The following is a 19,917-nucleotide window of genomic DNA, read 5'->3' on the forward strand; positions in this document are numbered from 1 at the left end:
CAAGTCCACATGATCGTAACTGTTCCCACATTGTTCAAAGTCCAGAGTCTCTACTGAGACTTGAGGCAGTCTGTTAGTTGTGATTCTGCATAAAATGCAGACAGGAAAAGAAAAGCTTGTAAAGTACGACGGCACTGAGGAAATATTCCCATTCAGGAGGGAAGAAAGAGGAACATGGAAACGAGGGACGGGAACAACACCAACCAACACCCATCAGAGTAGCCTTTATTTTCTATGATTCCATGTTCAGCACTGGGGTCTATGGTATCACGGTATGAGCACTGATGGGTTTGGCAGACCCATCTCCGTGGCTTTCCTGCTTATAGCCCACATGGCCACTCTGTGGCACTTGCTCTATTTGAGACTTGTATAATTATCAATAATCACTTCACATCCTAAGTGCTATGCTATTTTGAGATGTCCTCTTCCAAGTTAATGGGTCCATTACTTCTGAATTGAGCCTCACTCAGACTGCCAGGACATCAGCCAAGCACTGACCCATTCATTGCCAGACGGTAACACGACTAGCTAGTTTCTAGCTCCATTCATCCCAGCAGAGATCTTATGTGGTCTGAAAATGTGCGAACATAACCTTTACTAGCTTTTTTTTTCTTTCAGCATTTTGGTTTTCTGCATGCCAACTGGAATGGCCACCAAATTCCACTTAAGTCATTCTATGGCTTCTCAAGCCCACATCTCCACATTTTTCCAAATTCATCGGAAACACCAATTTCAAAGACTTAGCCACATGATCAAGATTAGTCATAACAGTGACTCTAGTTCTGTGGTACCAGTCATCTGTAATAGTTAATTGCACAGCATTGGGACCACAATATCTGACAGCTTACAGGAGGGCAGCTTTAGTTGGGTTTGTTGCTTTCGGGAGTTTCAGTTCATCATGGCAGGGAAGTCTGGGGCAGCTCAGTTCATGGAGGCCAGGGCACATGAGGCAGTGCTGTTGACAGCACAGTGGGTCAGGAAACAGACAACATGGGAGAAACAATGGTTGACTATTGCTTTCAAAGGCTATTGCTGGCCATACATTTCTTCCAGTTAGGCCCCACCTCTCAAAGATTCCACAGGCTCTGAGAGTATCCTCATCAGCTGGGAGGAAGCATTCAAGACATAAGTGTGTAAAGGACACTGTTAAACCCAACCACAATGATTATTCTCTTCTTTGCTAGATCCACACCCCCACCCCCCACCCCAGGCAGCCTCACCCATTCTGGCTCAGGATGATAAAAGGAAACTGAAATATATTTCAGTATCTCTTGGGTCAGACACTTCAAAGCGCCCACAGTTCTGGGAAACCCATCACATTAGGTAAGCTCAGCCTGGCTCTCTGAGGAGTGCTGGTCCTTCTTGGTGTGTTCTGTGAAAAGCAGCCCAGCTTTTCCTTGTGGTTGCAAAGTTCACAGACTCCTCTTTGTGGGACTGAATGCTCAAAACTTAGGAAGGAGCCCGCAGGATTACTTTGCAATGTGAACTGTGTCAGGGAAGCTATGTGCAAAGTTTTAGACTAAACCTGTTATACTCCCAAGACTTTTTATCCCATAAGAAGAAAACATTTGTGAGGTTCAAGTTGTTATCATTAGAGTCATAGATCTGCATAATTCTAGCATTTCCAAAGATTCATCCTTAGATTAGAAATGAGGCAATCTTTTATTGACCTGAATTCCTGTTTACTTGACTCCAGATCCATCTTTCATTTCCATAGCCCCCTCCTCTTATTGATGTGATCATGTCAAGTACAAATCTGGTTTTGCTATCTGACCTCTGTCTTAGTGCCCTTTGTAACAGATTCCACCTACTTCTGAGTAAAGTATAAAGTCTGAAACAAAGTGCAAAACCAGTCTTACCTCACCCATTTACTACCTTGTAATTTTGGTGGCCATCATTCCATAATTATTGAGGCTGAGGATCAGAACTTAGGATTTGATAGGCTGTACTATAAGAGGGAGAATCACCATCATCATTATTTTTAAAAAATAGCCATGTATTCTATAGTTCACAGAGAAAATCTGTGAACACCTTTGTTACAACAGTACTCGTGATAATGTATTTATAATTATCCCATGTTTGTGTTTTAATTTAACCTGAATTTTAAGGAGTTGGTGACAACAGCTCTAAATGATAGGTTCTATTTCTAACCTTCCTGATGGATCAGGAAGCCTAGGATCAGGAAATTCAAATAAATACTGCCCTAGTTCTCGATTGGAAAACCCACGTTTCAAAGCCTGCCATTTAGACTCCATAGGCCATCCTCTTAACCATGCTAGTATGTACCCTTCACCAAATTGCAGATCCACAGGCCCATTGGCAACCAGAAGAAATATTTACATATATCGGTAAATATTTGAGTATTGCTAGTACATGATCACCATCTAGTGGATATACTCTACTGTTACACCATGTGAGATCATAATACGATATTTACATAACCTCCCTCTTCTCTTTCCTTCTTTCATATCCTCTCATGCATGAGATTTGATACATGTGTTCTTCAGCTGTCGTAAGATAAATTATGTTCATTACAATGACTGACCCTTTAAATTACCTTCAATTCAAATTTGTCGATAGTCCATGAATAGTGCCAGATAACTGTCATCAACCCTCATGTACTCTTGGAATTGAAATTTCATTAAAAAATTAAATTGCATTTAATTAATTAATGTATATATGCACATGTGCTTGTATGCATCAGAGCACTTGTGGAGGTCAGAAGCAACCTTATGCCAGTCAGTTCTCTTCTTCTACCTAGTGGGTCCCCGGGACCCTATTCAAAATTGGTTTTTGGGGCAAGAGCTTTTACCCACTGAACCATCTCTTCAGCTCAAAATTTAATTTTATTACTAGAAGTCTATATCCCAACTCACATGAGGGAAACACTATGGGCACTATGCCAGAGGCAGTCTGACCACAGCTACAGGGGGTTTCCTCCACCGGTCATCTTAAGTAGGATCTGCTCAGTTTATTTCACAACAGGAATAATTTCAGATTTGTGTTTCTTATCTTCTCCTCTTGTCCTTTTTCTATGGAAGGTGGAAGGATGAGAATTTATTAAACTGTTCAGTGACATGTGTGTAGATCTCTCTGTTTCCATATTAGATTGTTTTTCCAAACAGGAGGTGACATGTAACATGTGCCAGACTGGAGCCAAGTGCCCATAGTCCAAGGTCCCCAAGGACAGAGGATCAAACAGGGATGCTATTTGTTCTCTCTGATGCAACTGTCAACAGGCAGTGATCTGGGGGTGCAGAATGCTGCTCTATCAATTTTCTCAGACTACACATTTAAAAGTAGAACAGGTTCAAAGTAGCCCTGGGTATCCTGGCCTTGCTTTGTAGACTAGGCTGGTCTTGAACCTGCAGAGAGCCTCCTGCCTCTGCCTCCAAGTGCTGGGAGTAAAGGTGCAAAGAGTCTTATTGCTTAGAGAGCTCATCCATTATTCTGTCCGAGTTTTCAAGTATTGGATTAGATTTATACACATCTGGGAAGGCAGAATGCCCACCAATACAAATTTGTTTCACGCGCAACTATGCTTATATGAACATACAGAAAAATATTTGACAAAATATACAGGAAATGTGTCTCAGTATATCTGATACATCATATTAACATCCCTAAGAACTTCTAGAAAGGGTCAGTGAGATTCCTTAGCAGGTAAATGTTGTGGGGAATATTAAAAAAGAACCGGCATGTTCCTGAACAGGTGCTGGCAACTCTGGGCCTCCACTTAGGTCCTGCTAACTCTGTCTCTACCCACCAACTCTCTGTCGGGGCTGGAGCTCCCAAGTTCCTCTTGCATTCACCCCATGGTCAGCCACAACAACACTGATCTCCCTAGTAGAAACAAGACTCTTGAAGCTTATAATTAACCAATCAGATTTATGTATCAACAAATTCCCAATTTTTCAAGATGCCAATACAATAATTTCAGAACCAGCTGATAATGATAAAAACTTTATCTGAATTATTCTATCCTTATAATAAAATAACTACTTATGGCTGGTTAATGCCATGCTGGTTCACATCCACCTCCGTGCTGGCCTTCCTTCTTCTTCCCCTGAGATGCTCTCTGTCTCTGCAACTCTTAGCTCTGCCTCCCTTTTCCCTGTCCAATCACAGGCCTCCTGCTGCCCTAGTGTAATTGGACAGGGAAATCCTGTGACAGGTAAAAGTGTTTGCCCCCAACCTGATGACCTGATTTCAGTCTCTGGTTACCACATGGTAGGAGGAGCAAATTGTCATCTGACCTCCATAGGGTGCTGTGGTAAACATGTAACACACACACACACACACCCCACACTAAAATGTGATACACTTGGTTTGTTTTTGTTTTTTTTAAAGATGTGTTATTATATCTAAGTACACTGTAGCTGTCTTCAGACACACCAGAAGAGGGTGTCAGATTTCATTACAGATGGTTGTGAGCCACCATGTGGTTGCTGGGATTTGAACTCAGTGCTTTTGGAAGAACAGTCAGTGCTCTTAACCACTGAGCCATCTCTTCAGCCCTGGATACACTTGTTTAAAGAAGCAGTTAAAGAAGTCAAACTTATTAACATACACTAAGAACCTGGTTGTGTTGAATAAAGATGGCCCAGAGAAAGTGAAGTGATCCAGAATAGAGACTAGTGTGACAACTCAGGAAGGCTCAGGAAGGATTCCTGCTCCAGGATCTTACACAGTAAGAAGAGGGCAAGCTTGGCTCAAGTTATGCTCAGAAAGTACAAAGAACTAAAACATTCTTCTTTTCAATATAAATAATTAACAACTCACATCTCTCTTTGTAATTTATTATCGCTTGCATGTGATGTGTTGGCAAAAGTATTAATGATGTCCCAGAAGGACATAACACTTTCCATTTATGATTAAGAACAGCACACTGGCTTCTGCTTAGGGGTCTTTTGTACAGTTCAGCATCACCATGCCAAGTGAGGTTTGAAGGAGGGAGAGTTCATTTGAAGACCTGAGCTTCTGATTCTGTACTGGGAAAGCTAGAAGCTTCGCTGTTTCTGAAGCTCTTGTCTCAAAGGCAGTTGGAGGCCTCCTAGATCCAATACTTCCCTTGATTTGGCACTGTATTCTCTGTTGATCAGACAGAGATACATAAATAATGCACTGATTCACTCTATTCTGTGAGGCCTCCTGCACTGCTTCAGTGACCCTACACCGGAGGCCCTCCAGCTGCTTTCCTCTGTCCTTGGTGTGATCCATTGCTCTTGTTGAACACTTTGCTCTACGCAGGCTTCTGTGTGAGCCTGCTTGTCCATCCTTAGCCCTTGGACCCCTGGACGTCCACACCCCCATTTATACAGCAAAAAGCCTTTCAAATGTGGTTTTCCCCTCTCTGCTTTCACCTAACTCTCTCTACTTCTAAGAAGCAGGTTCCAAGAATGGGATAGAAAGATGACTCTGGATAGATGCTGAAAACAAAGAGAACTGATCCTTGACATCCAAATTTAAAACGATGTCAGTATGGCTAAACACAGAACTTCTTGAATGCGTGCTCTCCAAGAGTGATCTATCTCTGCCGATGAGATGAATGTTTAGGGGCAGCCTTGGGAGCAGATTTGCTTTTCTTGAGTCAGGACCTTTTGTTGTGAGTGCCATAAAGACATGAAGGAAATGAAGAGAGGTGCACATAAGCAACGGTGAATTTCTCATTGTTGTATGAGGAGGGCTCCTCTATAGGTACCCAAGACTCATTATTCCTGACTGGTTTTAGGGGCTGGAGAGATAGCTCAGTGGTTAGGAGCACCAACTGCTCTTCCAGAGGTTGTGAGTTCAATTCCCAGCAACCACATGGTGGCTCACAACCCTCTGTGATGGGATCCGATGACCTCTTCTGGTTCGTGTACTCATATGTCTTGGTCAGGGTTTCTATTCCTGCACAAACATTATGACCAAGAAGCAAGTTGGTGAAGAAAGGGTTTATTCTGCTTACATTTCCATATTGCTGTTCATCACCAAAGGAAGTCAGGACTGGAACTCAAGCAGGTCAGGAAGCAGGAGCTGATGCTGAGGCCATAGAGGGATGTTACAGTCTTGCTTCCCCTGGCTGGCTCAGCTTGCTTTCTTACAGAACCTAGGATTACACGCCCAGGGATGGCCCTACTCACAATGGGCCCTCCCCCCTTGATCACTAACTTGATCACTAATTGAGAAAAATGCCTTAAAGCTGGATCTCGTGGAGGCATTTCCTCAACTGAAGCTCCTTTCTCTGTGATAACTCCAGCTGTGTCAAGTTGACACACAAAACCAGCCAGTACACCATCATATAAATAAAATAAATAAAATTTAAAAACAAGCACATATGCTCACATGCCACTACCTTGTTCCCAAGTTCTTTCCAAGTGACTCAACCTGCCCACCGACCCTTGGCAGAAGAATGGTTGGAGAAGAGCATTTACTATCAATGGGGCCATGTGGCCACAAAGCCCTAAACCCCTGAAAATGTAACACCTTCAGAACTTTGGCTAACTAGAAAGAAATACCTATATTATTAGCCAAATGAATTAAATACTTACCTCATGCTCTCTCCTCCGTCCCCATCCATAAACAACTGTTCTGTGTGCTCCCCAGTCCCACCCCCCTTTTTTAACTCCCATGTGTCAGGTAACAGCTTACAGAAGTTGGTTCTATTTTTACCATATCGGTTTCAGGGATCAAACTCGGGTTGCTAGGCCTGAGTTTTATTCACCCTTTTAATGTGAGTCTGTGTTATTAACTTCTCATTTTTGTCTGCTAGAGACAACATGGTTCAGTTTCACCATCCCCTTCCCAAATCCCAAACACTAATTACATTTGGAAGTTACAAATCCTTACATTATCTGGTTCCCAAGGTGGGCAACGGAACCAAGATGGACAGAGTCTATATCTATAAGACTTAAGGAACAAATTCATTCCTTAAATTATTTGCACTTTAATCACATGATATTTAAAAGCAGTAAGCAGCATGGCCTAGTGTATGTGCTCAAAGGTGCCCTCAGAACACAGGCTCTGCTCAACTACCTGCTGTCCAAGGCATTCTACGAAACTTCCACAGTCTCAGCCACAGAGTCACTGTGATCAAACTGCATCCAGATTACTGTCGAAAAAGAATTAGAGAGAAGCTAAGGACAAAAGATAAGTCAGAAGGGACAGGCGCTGTGAATCTGTCTCATACATAAATTTTTCTTGGAATATTTGAGCGGTTTCTTCACATATCTCTCTGAACAGCCAATTAAAGTTACTTTAACTAAAGAAAGCACAAGTTAAATCAACCATACTAAATTAAATTGTATATTTAATGTATAAGGTTGTAATACAGATGTTACAGTTTGAGTAGTCCTCCTGTGTCAGCTTCAGTTGTGCTGGGAGAACAGGTATGTGCTATGCCTAACTATATATTGATTTAAGTCAACTGATCTCTTAAGATTTTTTTTTCAATCTGTAAGAAGATGACAAATTTAAAATGTAAATCTAGGGCAAAATATTAAAATCTCAAAACCTTCACTTTCTGTTAATTTAATTTCTCTTTCAACGGCATTAGAGTTCTAACAAGGCCAAGTTTAGCAATACCTTGTTACTAATTGTTACACACGCGTGCATGCATGTGTGAATACACATACCAGAGAAATAAAGTGGGTTCATCAAACGCTCTCTTAAAAGGGAAAAGGAATACACTAATATCAGGGAGTAAAATTCATTATTTTTAAGAGGGGAAGGATCAACTTAGCAAGGATTCGGAGAAGCATGTGGAGTTTGAAGATGAGTTGTATGTTTGTACCTAGTGAGGTAGCACACAGCTCATCAGAATGTCCTGGCTTGTGGGGTTACACAGAGAATGAAATCATAGCACACAAAAGTGAGCCAGTTTTACACGCAGATGAGCACCCCTACTGCATAGCTTCTGTTTACAACTTACTGACTTCTTATTTGTCCACAGCAGCTTTCGGATGCATCAAATTGCTTATAGAGGGAACATCTTCATATACTACAAATAGGACTTGGGAATAATTTAAGCTACCAGGAAGTGTGTGTGTGTGTGTGTGTGTGTGTGTATGTATGTGTGTGACTGGTTTTGTTTCTTTTGAGATAGGGTCTTACTATGTAGCCCTGGCCATCCTGAAAGTCTTTAAGTAGACAAGGGTGGCCTCAAACTCATATAGGTCTACCTGACTCTGCATTCTGAGTGCTGGGATTAAATATGTGTGCCACTATGCCCTTCTAGGAAGATGGTGGCTTTTATTTTTTTCTCATACAAATCCGTTTGTTTGTTTGTTTGTTTGTTTGTTTGTTTTTAAGGATTCCATTAAGCACTGTACATTAAGATTAAGGTGGAATCAGAGGACAGGAGAGAGAGAGACATCCAAACAGGCTGGAAGCTAGTACTCAATTTGTTCAGGGTAAGTACACAATTAGTTATTTGTCTGGGCAAGTCTCCCGAATTTCCCGTTTGGCTTATTTTTGGCTAGCTTCACATTAGCAGAGCGGGAGCATAAAGGAGAAGTTTCTTACAGAAAATTAGAGAGATTCCTTTTCATTAAAGAGCTTCATTTATCACCAGGAGGCCCAGCCAGACCCAGGCAACCTTCCAAAAGATAATTCTTATCTTCCCTTCTCTTCCAAGTTGGCCTCCAGCCAGGGCACACTACAGCTAAAAGTTAAGGGTTTCTCTCCTCTGCAAGCTTCGTCACTTCTCGGTGAATTCATTTGCCTGCCACACTCTTATCTGCCAGGCCTGAGCACGCATGCTGTTCCAGGTAGTTTGTGGTTGCATTTGTGTAAGAAGCAGGGGAGTGAACAGATCGGGTCAGAACCATACCCACTGAGCTCCAATTCCTGCTACAGCCAGAGTGGAAGCTTGTGAAAGAATAACCAGTGGCCTCGATTATTATTTGTTAGTAGAAATTAGAATCATCAAGGATAGTTAAAGGGCAAATGAGCCCTTCTGATACTATAAAATAATGCTGGCAATGATATATGCTTGGAACAAAACTAATAAATGTGCGAGCTTCTGTCCTCATATTTTCAACGGGTAGGGCTATGGGAAAGAACAGAGATCCAGGATAGTAAACTGGAGTGCGAATAGTTTCTCTGGATCTACTCAGGAGCCCACTACCCTGAACTCTTTGGGTAAGTCAAGCACAGGGGGGACAAGGGTGCATCCTCCAGACCCACAGCCAGGACTAAGACAAGGGGTGTGTCTCCGAGTCGTTATTTCCGCCCGTTTGTCGTCAGCCTTCTAGCCCCACTTTTGCTCACTGTGGGTGAGCGAGCAGGGCAATCCAAGGTGTACGTGACTAAAACGCCTATCTTATCAGTCCAAGCACCTCCACAGTCCTCTGGCAGCACAGGAGGCCCGCGTGCGAGCAGCAGGACCCACCTCTGTGCGCAGGGTGCAGTCTTATCTGCTCTTTCCGGGAGCGGTCAGACGAGTGCAGGAGGCGATAGGACCGGACTACAGTTCCCAGCAGCCTCCTCGGCTCCCGCCAGCAGCCTGCGACCTAGCAGGAGCTTTTCTGAACTCCACGTAGCAGTAGCGGGGAGTCTGGGTCTCAGGACCCTGGGAGCTCCGGTGGGTTTGCAGGATCGGAGCTGCCCAGTCCGGGCGGGAGATGGCTTTGCGGCTGGGCCGACTGGGCTCGGGCCCCTGGTGGCAAGTGGTGCTGGGCGACTATGCTCAGCTGCGCGCCGCGTCCCCGCGCTGCGCGTCCGCCCGCGTCTGCCAGCTGCCTGGCACGGCTGGTCCCCAGCCTCGCCGCGGGCTGGGCTACGGCCCCTGGGCTAGAGGCGGGTCCCGGCTGGGGACCGGGCTGGCCGCGACGCTGGCGGGGTTGGCAGGGCTGGCAGCCGCCGCCTTCGGGCACGTGCAGCGGGCGGAGATGGTGCCCAAGAGCTCCGGGGCGCGGAGCCCCTCACCTGGACGGCGGGAGGAGGACGGGGACGAGATAGCCCGCCGCTGCAGCACTTTTATGTCCTCGCCGGTGACCGAGCTGCGGGAGCTGCGGAGGAGGCCCGAGGACATGAAGACCAAGATGGAGCTGATGATTATGGAGACCCAGGCTCAGGTGTGTCGGGCACTGGCGCAGGTAGACGGCGTCGCCGACTTCACTGTGGACCGGTGGGAGAGGAAAGAAGGTGAGGAGAGAGCTCCTGTTTCTTGGTTGGGCACCAGTAGCAGTTTAGGATTAGGGATTTAAAGTGGACAGTTTTTACAGGGGGGTGGGGGTGGGGGGTGATCTGTCAGAAGGGACAGACTTGAATGACTGACATTGAGAGAGCTATTCGCTCTCTGCTTGCAGATGTGGACCCAGAGGTGCCAACAATGTAGGACAAGTCACTTGAAAATATTGGCAATTCATAGTTGCACTTTTTTTCTATAGGTTTGTTAAAGAACATCTGCAGGCAGCAAAGTGAAGCTTTCATGTTCAGTTTGTTACTGAACAGATCTCGCCCCCCGCCCCCCCCCTTTATTTATCCATCTGGGTGCATTTGTCCCTGTCCTATTAGAGGCAGAAGAAACACTGATCCTTTATGTCTGCTAGATTCTCTATGTCAAGAGTCTCCCCACTGTTTTTTGGCGGGTTGTATAAGGAATATTTGATTCGTCTTCTAGTAGTTCTTACTAAATTGCATCATCAAATTTCTTGAAGGATTCCTTAGAATGCCATTCATGTTGAGTCATGTATTGGTGACCATGTTGTTCCAAACACAGTAGTCTTTCCCTGTTCTCCCCTCCCGCCTTAATTTTAAACTTGAGGATTTCTGCCTTTTTCCAAGCTGGAAATATAACAGTATATCATCAATACATTTTGAGTTATGATGCTACCACATCTATATTAAATGGGAGTCAGTCTGATTTTCATGTTTTTTTCATCTTGCAATGCTTTAGGGTAGAAGCCACTGACCGACCCAGACACAATGTCAAACACTAGATAGCTAGCTCTGTAACCTTTGGAAGTTACTGTTTTCCACCTCTGTTTCATAGTTAATGAATATATGCCGAGAACTCAGAATGTCAGAAACGTGGTCAGCACTTAAATCATTCCGGTGGTGTGATCTTGAATATGGTGCCCTGCTTCTTAGAAATAAAACAACTCAGTCATCAGTCTTTGAGAACAATGACTTTATGGTGACCTGTTGCCTTAAAGAAAAAAAAATATTAAACACACACACATAAAATTTTACTTAATTTTAGACTCTGAACCCCTTAAGAGTTTGAATAGCTATGTTTTTGAATTGCATATAAAAATTAAAGGTAATAGGGTAAAATTGAGAGTCGAAAAATGGGAAGGAATATGGAGTTCTTGTATTGAGTGAAAGTAAAACACCATTCGGTAAACCCATGCCTGCCTGTAACATTAGCTTTCTGTTTTGTGAATAACAAACGGATTCTTTCTGGTGATATCTGAAGAAACTTCCTTGGAGTTATTAGGCCATGGCACGAGAACATGGAAGAAGCAGCCATTTCAGTGGTTTGTATCTGGATGCATGTTTTCCTAGTATAAGGAGCTTAAGACACAGAGCTAAGCCAACTTATCCCACATAGAAAATATATATGCTATCACAGATGGTTCTGGAACTAGTGGAGGAAGCAGGCACTTCATGCCGCCACATTCATGGGAGAGTTGTCTTCCGTATGACGGTGCTCTATCCTCTGGCTTTCTCTTTCTATGGACAGGAGGAGGTGGCATCACCTGTGTGCTTCAGGACGGGCGAGTGTTTGAAAAGGCTGGGGTGAGCATTTCCGTCGTTCATGGGAATCTTTCTGAGGAAGCAGCAAACCAAATGAGAGGCAGAGGAAAAACTCTGAAGACGAAAGATAGTAAGTCTGGTAACTCTCCCTGCCAACTCTTTTCCCACCAGTTTTACTTAAAAATAGCTTATTTATTTGTTTGTTTATTTATTTATTTATTTATTTATTTATTTATTTATTTATTTTCTGGAACTGCCCTTGGATGTGTATGCCCAGTGTACTGGCTGGTTTTGTGTGTCAACTTGACACAGGCTGGAGTTATCACAGAGAAAGGAGCTTCAGTTAGGGAAGTGCCTCCATGAGATCCATCTGTGGGGCATTTTCTCAATTAGTGATCCACGGGTTGGGGGGGAGCTTTGTGGGTGGGACCATCTCTGGGCTGGTAGTCTTGGGTTCTATAAGAAAGCAAGCTGAGCAAGCCAGCCAGTAAAGAACATCCCTCCATGGCCTCTGCATCAGCTCCTGCTTCCTGACCTGCTTGAATTCCAGTCCTGACTTCCTTTGGTGATAAACAGCAAAGTGGAAAGTGTAAACTGAATAAACCCTTTCCTCCCCAACTTGCTTCTTGGTCATGTTGATAGAAACCCTGACTAAGACACCCAGTAAGCGTGTCCGCATGCGTGAATTGTGAAAATTGTGACTCAGAGACAAGTTACAAAGCAGCCTTTGATAGCGGATTCAGAGATCATGAGGGAGTAAATGTGTCAAGCCAGGCGGCTAGATGCATCTAACTGTGTTGTTTTACTTTCCAGGTAAATTGCCATTTACTGCTATGGGTGTAAGTTCTGTGATTCACCCCAAGAATCCTTATGCACCCACGATGCATTTCAACTATAGATACTTTGAAGTAGAGGACGCCGATGGTAAGCCTCTTAAGGGTTGTTCCAAGACTGTATTAAAAAAAGAAAAATCAAAAGGTACTTTATCAAAAAGAGAGAAAGTACAAACATTTAGGATTTTCCAGGGATATCCCAGAGGCTTAATCTTGGCAGGATGTATAAGGACCCGAAACATCAGAATGGGACTCCATCTCTCATCCAATGTTTCCTCCTCACAGAATGAGTTTTGTGAACACAAACTTCACTCCCCCCCCAACACACACACAAAGTTTCTGCAAATATAAAGTTCTTATTTCTGAAATTGAGGACTTGCCACTGGGGCGTGTATACAAACTTTATGTGTGTGTGTCTTTGTGTGTGTGTGTTCTACTATATACAGTGCATGAGGACCTGAGTTCCCACTCCACAATCATTTAAAAAGCCAGGAGCTAAGGATAATAGACAGGAGGATATCTAGATCCAGGCATTATAGCTAATTAGTAACCTGTTTTAGTGAGAAACACTAATTCAAAGCCAGTCTGATTGCGAAATGATTGAGGAAGACATCTCACATTAACTCCTGGCCTCTATACCAATGAACACGCACACATGAGCACCCATGCACACATCAGCGTTTGAGCTGTGTGATTCTAATGTTAAGCCAGCATTGAGATTCACAGCCAAGACCAACTGTCCAGACTGTTAATACTCGAGGTCCTCCATCCCATTTCCCTGCCGGCTTCTTCTCTCTCCCTGACTTCCTGTCTCCTTTCCTTTCTGCGTTTGCGTCTTGCCAGCCTCAGCTTTACTGGCTGTTGGAGCTATTTTCGGTTAGATGTTCTTTGACTGCCACCTATTTCATGGTGATGAATTAAGTTGCTGAATTAAGCTTGCTCATATAACCAGTGGTGCGCTCTAGTCTCAAGGCAACCTAGGTTCAGCTTCCTTGCTTTCGTAGGTAACACACACTGGTGGTTTGGGGGTGGCTGTGACCTCACACCGACATACTTGAACCAAGAGGATGCTGTCCATTTCCACCGTACTCTAAAGGAAGCTTGTGATCAGCATGGGCCAGACATCTACCCCAAATTTAAAAAATGGTGAGCTGTCGACACTGGTATTTTCTATGTTTGTTTGAAAAGACTTGCCTGTAGGCCTGATTTATATAAAGATCATCAAAAGAACTCTTTCCAAGTTAAGGTCTATTCTCCATGTTTAGCATTAGTAAGTGATGTCTTAGGAGATTTGTTTTTTTTTAGACGGTAGATGAAAGCACCCAGAGTAGACTGATGGCTTCTTGTGCCGGTCAGGAGGTTAAACTTTAACACACATGAAGACATTCTGTAAGCGTTTCCTCTGACAGCCTTTTCCCTAGTTGTGCATCCTTTAGAGTCACCGCTTTTAACACTGAAAGAGATACTAAATACTAAAATTCTTGACAGCATTCTGCTTTTGCTGAATTGAGACTAGGCACATAAAAGCTCAGGCTCGTACCTCAGCTGGTGCCCATGTTAGGAGACCCTCATCCCCTACCCCCTGTAAAAGCAGCGGTGCCCCCAGAAGTCTTAGGAAGTATGGTAGCCAGCTGCACTCTCGCTTTATCTGCACAAGTTCTTAGTATTGCTTGTCCTTTAGATTGGCTTGGTTTGAATTGTTTGGTAGCTGTAGAAAGTCTGGCTAGAGTCCTAGTTTTGTAGTCAGTCCTATAGAAAACAAAGATACTGCTGGGGTGAGCCGAGGAGCAGGCGTTTAACCCAGGGGATCGTTTCAAGTCGCCTGCATCTCTCATCTTTTAGTCCATGCTTTTTCTCTGCTGCACGTTCTAGGTGTGACGACTACTTCTTTATAGTACACCGCGGGGAGCGGAGGGGCATCGGCGGCATCTTCTTTGACGATCTTGACTCCCCGTCCAAGGAGGAGGCTTTCTGCTTCGTGAAGACGTGTGCTGAGGCCGTGGTCCCTTCCTATATTCCCATTGTGAAGAAGCACTGCGATGACTCCTACACCCCCCGGGACAAGCTTTGGCAGCAGCTGAGGAGAGGGCGGTGAGTGACAGGAGGGTGAACAGTCTGCACAGCTCACAGACACGGAGGTCCTCCAGGCACAGTGGCTGTTGTGCTGTTTTGACTAAATACTTTATAACTAGTCATATTAATCCATGGTGATTTTTTTTTCTTAAGTAGACGAACATTAAAAATTAACTTAATGACGTTGTATAATCAATGTCACAAGGTTTACTTAATTCACCTGTATGTGTACTTGTGGTAGGCATTTACGTGGTAAGTACTTGGGGAATTTTTCTCTTCATTTCCCAGTGACAGCTTCTACCTTCTGCTAAGATGAGGGCATCATTTAAGGTTTTTTTTTTTTTTTCTTTTTCTTCTTCTTTTGCTTATAAATTCCGAGTCATGCTTTAAGATATTCATCTTAAATATTTATGAAGGAGCTATCGTAATACAGTCTTCATGATCACCTTTACTTATTTTGGACCTCTTATGCACAACCCCCGTATGAGGGAGGCATTGTGTGTCTGGTTTTCCCAGGAAGCCTGTGGTATATATGGTGTTATCATATACTGACCATAAGGTGTCCTTACCAGTAAGTCCTTAGCCCAAACTACACAGCAGGTCTGATGGCACACCAGATGTGAAAGTCCTCCTGTATCACCCATCCTTAACCTCGGCCCCTGATTCTATTGATGAATTCATAGGTGGCAAGATAGGTTGTGTTCAGGCTCAGTGACCCTCATGAGCCAGCTCGACACACCCACTCTCCCAGCTCCTGGCAGTTTTCTTGGTCATGTTAATTGCATGTGTACCATAAGTCACAGTCATAGCCTGAGTTCTTCTAATTCCTGTTAACTCTTAGGCACATGAGCCCTAAGGAGCTAAAGCTGTGCCTTGAAGAGGCCTTGAAGAAGTCAACTTACATGTTCCATGTTTAAAGATAAAATATGTTTGTATTTACCTTTCTGAGATTGGATGTTTGTTTTACTTACATAACTGTGTGTCCTGTCAGGTCCCTGTGTAACAGCCTAATGAAGTGAGAATAGAGTCAGTTTTCTTTTAGAAAATTTTAAAGAAATACAAGGCCCCCACCCCTGCCAATTTGTCACCCATAGGCCTCCCATTCTGGCCCCCTTTCTCTAGATTTATCTCGGGTACCCTGAGGTTAAACATAGCACTGACTATAGAAATAGGCATAACAGACATGGTGAAAATGGCTCATAGTTCAGTAGGGATGGTATTGCTAATTAGAACTGGTTCAGTTTTGGACATATTCTGTATGCAGAGCTAAAAGGTTTATGAAGCCTACATAGGTGAAGCTTTTACTGCAATATTACCAACAATAGTTTTTTTGTTTGTTTGTTTGTTTGTCTATCTTCACATTTGATGACTGGCGATTCTGTGAGTTCTGCTGTGTCTGTCTGTGTGTCTGCCTGTCCCCTCTCTTGACTTAGAAGATGTGTGTGGCACATTAGGTTACTCACTCATAGCTTAGTAGGTCACTAATGTTCAAAAGAGAAGCTCTCTGCCACTGTTATCTTTGGCTTGGGAGATAGCAGTAGACTCTGGGGCTTTAGATAACTCCAGCATCATCGCAAAGACCCTTTATGGTCAGCGCTGGCTTCAGTTTCTTAGTGTAGTCATAACTTGTCATCTATATCCCCTATATAGGTCTCATCCCTCCCCTACCCCTAAAAAAACATTTTTATGAATCATTCTGAATTCTTGAGGACAGTAGAAAGTACAAGTTTAAATCTGAAGAGACTTTCGAATCCTATGATGTTAACATCAGAAACAGATGTTTAAGCTAGATAGCAATTCAGATCTGGTTCCCTAACTGTTAGTAGAAAATTTGGACAATACACTGAGCCTAACTTTACTTGATACCAAGATATTTTCGTGAAGAAAAAAAGCAAAAAAACAAAAACAAAAACAAACAAACAAAACCAAGTTAAGCTAAGCACTGAAGAACGAGGCTGTAGCTTTCACAGTGATGGCTGTAAAGAGAGGAGGGATGAGTGGTCCCATCTCTGTTGATGCCGTGAACTCCGGCAGGGAAGGAGGCAGATCCCGGCTGTTTTAGTCACTGTTGCTTATAGAATAATATAAACCCATTCCTTATAGAATAATAACAGTAGTAGTAGCAGCAGCAGTCGTAAGTTTCTTGCTCAGCAGTTCCTGGCACTTAACCTATAGAAGTTGGGTATTCCTAGTGTAGTACTGTGAGCCCCTGATGAAGCCCTTTTCCTGAATGCCTGTGCTACAGCGAGGACCCAGGCTGGGTTACCCAGGAAACAATGCTGCTTCTTTCTGAATTGTCGTGCGTGCCTGGTCCCAGTTTGTATTTGTACTGTTTATTCACGGGGAGAACATAACCTTGCTGATTGGTGGTTGCTCTGTGTTGGGCACAATCTGCATCCAATTGTTTGGCGGGTAGAATGCCCTTTTATTTATGCTTTCCAGAGGAGAGGGCTCGCTGGGCTCTGTAAGCTGTGTGCTGGCTCTAGTTGGTAGGGAGATCTGGAGAGAAGCTCCGCACCTTAAGGATTTCTAAAAGGTTTCACTCAACACACCTTTACTACTATGTGGTGTCTTTCTGACAGGTATGTGGAATTTAATCTGTTGTATGATCGGGGCACCAAGTTTGGCCTCTTTACTCCAGGATCCAGGATCGAAAGTATCTTGATGTCTTTACCTCTAACAGCAAGGTAAGAAGCCGATTTGTCATAGTAACCCTTGACATAGTAACTCAGTGTCATATAGTGAGTAACTCCTGTCATAGGAACTTCCTGTGCCTCATAGAATCTACACATTAGCCCTGACAGTGTGTTACCTAATACTTCATGTATGTTTGTCTGATTTTTATAAGAAAATTGTGGGAGAATAAAGCCCAGATTGGATTTTGTAAGAAGTGACAGGATGTATGTCCTGTGAGCTTTGTATCTGAGGATGTGGAGAGAGCAAGTGGGAAGCTGAGTCTGGCCTTTCCTCACAGCCTTCTTTCTAGAAAGATGCATGTGTAGTGTAAAACTTAAGCGACCTGTGTACTACCCAAGGCTCTATACTTTATGAAACCCAAGTTTATAATGAAAGGATCTTAGTGTTAACCCAGATATTCCTAAGACTTATTAAGAAATTTACCCTCTTAAGTAGCTGATTTATATATATATAAGTATAGTAGAGACATAGTAGTCACAGTGGTGGAGGAACGATGCATTGTTTTTACTCCTAGGGTTTTATTCTCCATTAGTTATGTATGTCACTTATTGTTATTTTGTTTGCTTTTTGTTTTGTTTCGTTTTGGACATGCGTAGATGGGAGTACATGCATTCTCCCCCAGAGAATTCCAAAGAAGCTGAAATTCTGGAAGTGTTGCGCCATCCAAAGGACTGGGTGCACTGATGCGGCAGACAGAGCCTTGCTCCAGGGCCTGGTGGACACAGGTGGTGTCGTCGTGCACTGTGGCCACTGTGTGGCAGGCAGTGTCTTCTGTGCCTTACTGCCCCCGCCTTCTTCACCCTGGGCACCCCGTCTGTGGCAGGCGGTTTTGATCTTTTCCAGTGCTGTGGGAGGAGGTGGCACAGAGGTGGGTGGGGATGTCAAAATGTCAGATTCCTTGCCTGTGACATCCATTTGTACTTTTAGAATAATTTTCTATGACCAGTCAGTTTGACATTGTGTTTCCAGGTCTTTGAGATAAGGGAATGTAAATACTATGATAGGTACCAGGAAACTCTTCATTTTATATGTTGCTTGAAGTTTTAGTTTTTGCTACAGAAATTTATCAGGGAATACATTTTATCTTCTTTAGTTCAGTCAGGATGCCCTTCTTGGGAACTTTGGAATGCAATTTGAAGCCAGGCCGTGGTGGTGTTTGCCTTTAATCCCAGTATTCAGGAAGCAGAGGCTGGTGGATCTCTGTGAGTTTGAGGCCAGGCTGTTCTACAAAGGGAGTTCTAGTCCAGCCATGGCTACACAGAGAAACCCTGTCTTGAAAAGAACCAACAACCCCCCCCCAAAAAAAAAAAGAAAAAAGAAAGGAAGAAAGAAAGCAATTTGAAGAAACATGTTTTTTTGTTGTTGCTTTTGAAGTTTCTTTGACGTAATTTTCATGTATCTTTCTCTATATTCCAGAATATTATAAAAAAAAACTCATTTTTTTTTTTAAAGATAGCTATTTAAGAGCTCTGGAAATTTTCTTTAGTCAGTTTTTGTATTATATAATGATGACCTAGTTTACAACTGCAGATGGCATTATTATTATTATTTAAATAAGTGATATCTTCAGTGGTAAGGTTTTTGTGTGATCATAATTATCTAACATTAGGATTCTATGAAATTTTGAAAGCGAAAGCTTATATCCCTGGATTCGGATACTTAAAAGTTTTATATTTTAGAGACTTAGATATGGGAGATTAGCCTAAGGACAAATGAAACACATTTTTTCTCTTTAATTAAAGAGAATGGAGTCTAACCTGGGCATTTTATATTTTTTATCTTAAAAATGGGCCAATAGAAATTGTGTTACTTTTTAAATTAGAGATTCTTCAACTTTTATCTTTTCTATTAAAAGTCACAGCAGATTTCTTTTTCTTTCTTTTTTTTAAAATTAGGTATTTTCTTCATTTACATTTCAAATGCTATCCCAAAAGTCCCCATACCCTCCCCCTCCCCCCACTCCCCTACCCACCCACTCCCACTTCTTGGCCCTGGCGTTCCCCGTACTGAGGCATATAAAGTTTGCAAGACCAAGGGGCCTCTCTTCCCAATGATGGCCGACTAGGCCATCTTCTGCTACATACACGGCAGATTTCTTAATGTGTGGTTTACTTGTCTAAATAATAGTCTGACTGCGCTATGTTACTTGATTTATAATATATTGAATTTGTAAAGAACAATATTTAAATATTATCCTGGAATATGTTGGATGTATGTGATTGTGTTTGCCATTTTTAGGGTAAGGAAATCTACAGATTCTTCAACATGTCTTACGTAGATTCAGCTAATAAATTTTATTATAACATAAGAAAAGTATTTATATCCTTTATTGTGATAACTTAGTAATTCAAATATTTCTCGGTATAGTAATAGTTCTTTATTACTAGATATTTTACCCAAGAGAGAGATCCATTTTTTCTTAGCCATTTTAGTAAAAATGGTTAAAATTAAAAACAACTCAAGTGCAAATTAGCAGGCAAATGGATAAACAGTTTGTGACTTATGCAGACATTAAAACTCAGCAACAAAAAGGAGTACTGCCTGAGAAATGCTAGTGTGCAAGGCATTGGGAAGATGTCAGAAAAGTGCCTGCTGTCCAATGTCACCTGTGAAGACTTCACCAGGGAAG

The 19,917-nt window shown here is 42.8% G+C and overlaps 1 protein-coding gene across 1 annotated transcript; it reads left to right on the plus strand.

Moving 5' to 3' along the window:
- The first annotated feature begins 9,023 nt into the window (after positions 1 to 9,023).
- On the plus strand, positions 9,024 to 19,596 carry Cpox (coproporphyrinogen oxidase). The gene is made up of 7 exons (XM_021185432.2): positions 9,024 to 10,128; positions 11,672 to 11,815; positions 12,499 to 12,609; positions 13,523 to 13,664; positions 14,391 to 14,609; positions 17,174 to 17,278; positions 17,885 to 19,596. Exons 1-7 carry the CDS (start codon positions 9,606 to 9,608, stop codon positions 17,970 to 17,972), a joined length of 1,332 nt encoding a protein of 443 aa, XP_021041091.1. The 5' UTR covers positions 9,024 to 9,605; the 3' UTR covers positions 17,973 to 19,596.
- The last annotated feature ends 321 nt before the right edge of the window (positions 19,597 to 19,917 follow it).

This window comes from Mus caroli, chromosome 16 (assembly GCF_900094665.2).
Source record: "Mus caroli chromosome 16, CAROLI_EIJ_v1.1, whole genome shotgun sequence".
In the NCBI taxonomy this organism is placed as follows: domain Eukaryota; kingdom Metazoa; phylum Chordata; class Mammalia; order Rodentia; family Muridae; genus Mus; species Mus caroli.